Genomic DNA, 7,372 nt, shown 5'->3' with positions numbered 1-7,372 from the left:
GTCATCTAGTCCAACCCCCTGCTCAAGCAGGAGACCTGATACCATTTTTCACAAGTGACTCTCCAGTCTCTTCTCAATTATTAGATGATGCAGAATTTTATTGAAGCTCATTAATCATCAAACATTGTTTAAATTATAGCACAATAGTTTAGTATACATCAAAAACTCGTTAGCGCCTAACTAGGAATAGACTATTATGTGAATGACTGTTTAAAAGGCCTGGTTAAGTTCTACTTTGGAGTTGCATTAAAATAGTGCAACAGCGTAACTAATTAACCCAAGAGGTAGTGAATTTATCCTATGTCTTTTATTACCAAGACTAAAAAAAAGAAAAGATGAAACAAAAATAGAAGCTACAGATTTCAGAGCTGTTTTCACAAAACCTAGACAAAAACACAACAAAGTGTAAACTATGATGTAAAGTTTATATACAAGAATATAAGGCTTATCTGGATTATTTACAGAGTTTGTTAAAAGTAATATTTTACAACTTTTTTTTTTCAAATAACCGCTACTTACTTTACAGGTAGGCTACATAAACCTTTAATTTGTGACGCACCAAAGTACTTCCGTTTAAAACAGTACTAAGCTTTCTATAAAATACTGTGTGCAAATGATTAATATATACTTATTGATGTAGTTCTTTCACAAGCAGCACATGTGCATGGATAATTTCTGTATAATGAATAAAACTAGATGACACATTCCCGATTAGATAAAATTAGGTCCAATATTCAAAAGTAAATAGAGACATTGTGATGGCTATAGTCTATAGCCGTGATGGAAAACCTATGGCAAGTGTGCCAGAGGTGGCACATAAAGCCCTCTCTGCTGGCACATGCACCATCACCCCACGTCAGATCTCCGTGGTGTTTCTTTCACGAGCTTCTGTTCCCCTGCAAATGACAAAACAGAAGCTCGTGAAAGAAAAAGATCTTACCGCTTGCCGCTCTGCCGGTGTTGGGATGCCCCGCCTCCTGTCAGCTGGCTGGTCTTCAGGTCTCTGCTGCGCATGCGCACATGTCCGTGACTGCATGCATGTGCATGCACGGGCCTGCGCACATTCGCACATATCCGCATGTGCATGCATATGCATCCCTGCACACATTTGCAAGCGCATGCACCTTTCAGTTTGGGAATCCGTGTGTGCAGTTTGGGCACTCGGGGTCTCAAAGGTGGCTATCACTGTTCTACAGCAAGCTTGCAATGCAACATATGTTGACAGTCGCCATAAAGTGCAGTGCACTTCCCCACAGAAGCATGCATTAGATTGAAGCTTAATGCACACCAACTCATGGACGTTAGAGGCCTTAAGCATGTATAATTCAGCAGAGGATTTGTTGAAAAGAAACTCGCCAGATATTCTTCAGTTCTGTTCTGTCCACCTTTTGAGTTACAATTTCTGTTAAGAGGAAAGTTTAAAATAAAGTTTGTCTTTTAAATGCCAAGTTGCAAAATTGGCATTTAAAATTATCTCCCACACCGTGGCTTCCACATTTGTTTTCACTTGGAACAAAAACAAACTGAACAAGTCGGCTCCAGTGCCCAAAATGGACATATAACCTACGCAGAAAGATTAGCCAGACAAAATGTATAATGAATATGAATAGTTAAAAGAAAAATTAAAAGAAGATCAAGGTTACATTTTGCACAGCTCTAAACAACACATTTTGGAAAACTATTATACAGAAGAAAAATCATGATTTGGTCAATTACAGTTTATTATATGAACACAATTAGAGGGGAGGGGAGTCTCTTTTCTTCTTAAAAGAAGCGACTCTTTCATGCTACCGGGCGTTTATGGCTGCGGTAGGAAGATGTGAAAGAACTTAAGGCATGGCAACTAAATGTGACCAGAAACTCCAAGCAATTAGCACTGCAGCTTTCGGATGCTGCGTGAAAACCTCTTAAAGGCTCGCTGGCCTTTCTGCCATCGCTTGACGGAGGTGATCACCAAATCCCCAGCCAACCTCTGTCCCATGACCAAATATGGTGCGTTGATGTCGTTCATCTCATCGCAGGTACACTGAAGGCCACCTCTCAGCCAGAGCACGGTCTTCTTCAGGTCCCTTTCCGTCACTCCGTTCAGCTTGTAGATGGTTTTGCTCTTCGTTTCCGGAGTGATCTTGGTGTCTCCGTTGATGTAAGCAATCTCCTTCACTTTTATCTTTAGAGCTAAGAGGGATAATAGGGAGCAGAGCAGAACAGGGGTAGGGGAGTGGGGTAAAGGAAAGGGAGGGGCGGGGAGGGAAGAAGAGATTTTTCTCTCATTCTGGCACATAAAAGAGAATCCAGCGAGGGAGGTCTTTTCTTGCTAATTAAACTGTCAGGTTCTGACAGAATGGACAGCAGGTGGCTCCATTTCTAAAGCCACCAAGAGCATGAAAGTAATTTCAGTCCGAATCAATCTTTGGGTGTATTTCTTTCACTTTCAAAGAAAAAAATATATCTTTGTTAAATGAGCCTCTCCCACTAGATTTTTTGGTTGCAAATACTGAAGTTCTCAGATTTTTCTACTTTAAAAGCTTTAAAAGTGATACATGCCTTCTCACAAAGTGGAAAGAGGGGGAGGGAAAACATCTATCTTTTCATAGAAAAAGCAATCCCCGTTTCTCCTGAAAATAGTCTGCCTTAATTTATGAAACTCTTTGGTTAATCAATATATTTTATCTATTGCAGGGGTGAACAAAATAATTGGGATTTATAGCTGCATTAGATTTGATGCAACAACGGAAAAGAAAGAGAGAGAGATAGCATCATGCTTAAGAAAAAACAAATATCTGCTTGTTGATATACCAGATGAAAACTTAATGCTAGTTAACATGAATAAAACTCACTCTCTATGCTATTCTTTAATGATAAGGGCATTAATCTGTATAAATTTGTGATCAAACTGTAATAAAGTAACTTCTTCAGTTAAAATATGACAAAATTACAACAATGTATTTACAACTTATGCCAGTTTATCACATTTTACATTATTCAGGAGAGTTTTCCAAGTATTCTTATCCAGAAATGATACATTATTTGTCTTACCTCTGTAATTCTCTGTTTTCTTCACAGCCATTTCCTGGCATGTCAGAATTTCAAGGGACAGATTAATCTCTTTTTAAGAAAAGATCCCATTCCTCTACTAATATGGAATGCGAAAGCTTTGCCAAAGCTGTTGGGGATCTGTGGTAGATTAATGTAACAGTGTTGTACATTGCAAATGTTATACCAACTTAAAATCTGAAGTGAAGCCTATCAAAGTATTGGCTTTCCAATACTTATATGCTTTCCTCCCATATCTTTATCTTGTCTTCTGCTCTGGAAAAGTTAGGAGCAATTTTCTATTTTACTCTTCCCAGGAAGCCATCTGTCCCTGCTGCATAAGAAATGGGGACTGGACAGGATAAAACCTGTTTTCAAATTCATAGCAGGACATATTCCCGAGGCCTCCCTCCTCAGTCCCCTTCCTCTGCAGGTGGGCAGAAGGGAAACGAAATGAAACCAAGGCCTCCAGCATTACTGTGCTACTGGGCTCCATTTCACATCAGCGAATAATCAGAAAATTCAGGGATGTCACATTCATATTATTTATATTTCTGCAACTCTGAAATAACTGACATGGCAGTTTCAGAGGGTAATAAAAAAGATATATATGTCTGTATACAACTACCTAATTCCTGGATTCTATTACTCCCTAAGGTGACCAAATGTGAAAACCAGTTGGTTTACATAGACAGAGGTAATGGAAGTAGAATCGCTGGTAAAACTATTGAGAACTAAACCAGTTTCTGTTGTCGGCTATGGGACAAGGTACAACCAATACACATGACGGAGAGAAAAAAAATACAGTTTTCCCCCTATTAAAGCATCGTTAGAACAATTTGGGTGTCCAGCTAAGGAATCTTTAGAATCCCATCTCCTTTCTACATAGAAAGGAGGTGAGGCCACAGTGGACAATGTTGTATAGAAAAAAGAACAACCTTAGAAAGGGCAGAGCACACAACATGTTTATTCCAAAGAGCAGCTCTAAACTGAGTGTCTCCCTCATATTTACCAAAGTCATTTTTGCAAAGATTTTCCACAATTTCATTGTCATCTTCATTCTTGCTTTTGCAGGCATCACAAACTTTTGGCACTGTAAGAAATAAGTTTTAAGAAGAACATTTAGAGGGGTTTTAAAAGAAAGAAGTAGAGGAACATTTGGAAAGAAAAAATACAATATGAAATTATGGCAGACTTTCTTATCCTTGACTCTATTTCAGCCTGGAGGGCTGATTCCATAGCATTTGGAGCTTGAGATACCTAATCAATCCCAATAGCAATTTAAAAACAACTGAAGAAAAACTAGGCAGCCAGGCTAAATAGATACCATAACAAATTCAATGATTATTGAACCATGGATATGGATTCTGAGTGGGATTAAAGTCTCTTTCTAACACTCCTGCACACCAGGTCCTCCAGAGAGAAGAAATTAATGCTCTGGTGGAAGTCATCGGGAGACCCAGCACTGAAAAAGTGATTAAATGCATTTCCTGATTAGTTTGTCTCAGGAAATCATCCTTCTCCAAGTCCATTATTTTTTTAAAAAGCAAAACCTGGGAGAACGTCATGTTCCCCATCCTCAAATTAACTAAAGCCACATTTCCTAATCCTAGACTGAAACTAGCTGAAGGCTCTAACTTTTAAGAATGAAAAATCAGTAATATGAATGTAATGCTCCTGTTATCAATATTTTATCAGGTTCAGCATCTCCTGTTATCTTTTATTCAAACAATGCCTGCAGAAAACTTAGTCAGTTGATATAGAAATGGCTTACTGTACTGAGTAATGTTATCGTTTTCCTAGGAAAACAGTTTACAGAACAACAGTTCCATAATTACAATATTGAATGAATTCAAATGGTTAAGAGTACAAGCAGTATTCCAAGTCATAGTACAACTTTTGAAGTAGAAATTCAAAAGGGAACTATACCCATTCAAACTATACCATTCACTTAGACTTAATCCCAGATCTGGGTAAATAGGGTGGTTTAAAGCTATCTTCGCATACAGTACATACTTAAGTTAAATAAGCTCTTATCAAGATCCTAATCCTGTCCTATCCTAAACTTGTTCTTAATAATGTTTATTCTGGATTACAGAATTTAACTTGTTCTTAATAATGTTTATTCGGGATTACAGAATTTAACCTGTCCCTAAATTCATAAGATTTACAGTTGCAATCCACTTTGAACAAACTTGCTTGAGAACCGGTTTAGGATAAGACAGGATGTGGATAGGACAAATTTAAACACCCATATCTAAAATTACAGAAGGTCTTACGGAATCCAGCCTAGCTTCTGTGTAAAAAGACTGCACAAAACTTTCCAAATCTAGGAAAGCAAAATCTAAAATGGATTAGTTTCTATCGTTAAAGGGTCATATGTTTTGGTCCTGTGATACTTTTTTTTTGCCATGCGAAAAATTGAGGTGTGATGTTCTACAGTTCTTAGAGAGGAATTTACATTGCAGGCTATAAAGTTCGTTTTATTTCTCCAAATTTGTATTTGGGATAAAAGAGACAGTGATATACAGAAAGTTGATCCTTTTAAAAGAGATTACCAAGACCACTATTCTCAGCAAACTTATTCTCCCTGCACATTCCACTGAGATGCTTGGGGTGGCAGCCTAAGATCGCAATCCCTATACATGTACTGGAAGGATAGCATTGAATGATTTCTGCCCCAGTCAATGGGCCCCAAATAATTGCCTCAAAATATGCCCCCAAATCACCATTTACTTCAAAAGCCGCTTAATATACAGCAGTTTCTAATCAACATAAATAAAAAAAATCAATTGCAGAGGAATCCATCCTGTACATTCATTCTACTTTGGCGCTCTGAAGACTTGGGATAAAGTAGAGCCTGAAGCTGTAAATCTTTATCTTTAAGAGCCGAGGTGGCACAGTGGTTAGAGTGTAGTACTGCAGGCCACTTCAGCTGACTGCTATCTGCAGTTCAGTGGTTCAAATCTCACCGGTTCAAGGTTGACTCAGCCTTCCATCCTTCCGAGGTGGGTGAAATGAGGACCCAGACTGTGAGGGCGATATGCTGATTCTGTAAACCGCTTAGAGAGGGCTGAAATCCCTATGAAGCGGTTATAAGTCTAACTGCTATTGCTATTGCTATTTATCTTCTTGATCAGGAGATCAGATTTCGGATTTGCTCCCGAGAGGCTAGCGCGGCGGTCCGCGTCGCTTAACCTGCACAGGCTGCGCCCCGTCCAAGCGCCCTCAGCGGCTCTTACCTTCTCTGGGAGTCGGGAGGACGTGGTCGCTGCTGGCCAGCGGGATGCACAGGTCGTTGTCCTGGGGAAACCGGCTGCAGTCCAGCATGTCGGGCCACGGGAAGCCGAAGGCGGACATAACCGGGGCGCAGCTGTTCTTCACCTGCTCGCAAAGCGAATGGCAGGGCTCGATGGTCTCGTCCAGGTCGACGATGCAGACGGGCGCGAAGAGGGAGCAGAGGAACTTGCGCGTGTCCGGGTGGCACTGCTTCTGCACCAGCGGGATCCAGGCGCCCGCCTGCTCCAGCACCTCCTGCATGGTCTCGTGGCCCAGCAGGTTGGGCAGCCTCATGTCGGGGTACTCGATCCCGCGGCACAGCAAGAGGGAGGCGGGGATGGGCTTGCAGTTGGACCGCTTGTAGGAGAACTCGGGCTCCCCGAAGAGGAAGAGCCCGCCGGCCAGGCCGAGGCAAGCCGCGGAGAGGACCAGCAGCAGGCGTGGGAGAACTTGCCGAGGGTGCATCTTGCCGAGGGGAGCTGAGCGGAAGGGCCCCCCTTTGGGAAGCCAGAAGCGGCCGGGGAAAGGGCGGCGGAACGAGGCGGAGGGAGCGGCGGGGAGCGGCGAGCTTCACCCTCCCGCCGGCCGGCCACGCGCAGCTTCCCCCGAAGCGCTCCCGCGTCTCGCGCACCGACGGAGACGCTGCCCGGCACTCTCGACGTTTCAAGCTCCTGCGGGCATTTTTTATGCAAATGGAGAAAGGGGATTGGGAGGGCGGGGGGAGGAGGCGGGGCCATCGGACCAAAAACCGGCAGGGATTGGTCGTGGCTTTCGCCGGGGCCGTGGAGGCTTCGCTTTGGGGGGCCTGGGGTGGGAGGGGCCTCTCCACGCGCTGCCCAGAAAGGAGCCCGGACGGCGCTGCTCGAAGTTAAGCGCCGCGGCTCTGAGAGCGGGCTGGTCCCCCTCCGGGGTTGTTTCTCCATCTCCCGGCCCGCTCCTCTCCAAACTTGTTGCTTGTCTGCCAAAAAGGAAAGCGCCGCCGGGGAGAATCCGAAATGTTGCTTCTTTCAGTACGTCTGGGGAAGAGAAAAAAAAGCTCGGCCTTGAAGTCAGAGGGGCT

At 42.9% G+C, this 7,372-nt stretch overlaps 1 protein-coding gene across 1 annotated transcript; it reads right to left on the bottom strand.

Moving 5' to 3' along the window:
* Positions 1-408: 408 nt before the first annotated feature.
* SFRP2 (secreted frizzled related protein 2) lies at positions 409-6,981 on the bottom strand. The gene is made up of 3 exons (XM_087724693.1): positions 6,276-6,981; positions 4,046-4,126; positions 409-2,175 (listed from the first exon to the last, which is right to left on the bottom strand). The coding sequence occupies exons 1-3, from the start codon at positions 6,775-6,777 to the stop codon at positions 1,871-1,873; spliced, it is 888 nt and encodes a 295-aa protein (XP_087580819.1). The 5' UTR covers positions 6,778-6,981; the 3' UTR covers positions 409-1,870.
* Between the last annotated feature and the right edge of the window lie 391 nt (positions 6,982-7,372).

This window comes from Thamnophis sirtalis, unplaced genomic scaffold (genome assembly GCF_051295495.1).
Source record: "Thamnophis sirtalis isolate CommonGarterSnake01/CBP01778 unplaced genomic scaffold, rThaSir2_p1.2 scaffold_10, whole genome shotgun sequence".
Lineage (NCBI taxonomy): Eukaryota > Metazoa > Chordata > Lepidosauria > Squamata > Natricidae > Thamnophis > Thamnophis sirtalis.
This window is presented reverse-complemented; position numbering and strand designations above follow the sequence as displayed.

Excerpts from the sequence above, each read along its gene's own strand:
- SFRP2 (XM_087724693.1), bottom strand. The coding sequence starts at position 6,777 with ATGCACCCTCGGCAAGTTCTCCCACGCCTGCTGCTGGTCCTCTCCGCG. Across the intron at positions 4,127-6,275 it reads CCTCCCGACTCCCAGAGAAG|TGCCAAAAGTTTGTGATGCC; the intron begins GTAAGAGCCGCT and ends TATTTCTTACAG. Across the intron at positions 2,176-4,045 it reads TCTTTGCAAAAATGACTTTG|CTCTAAAGATAAAAGTGAAG; the intron begins GTAAATATGAGG and ends TATCCCTCTTAG.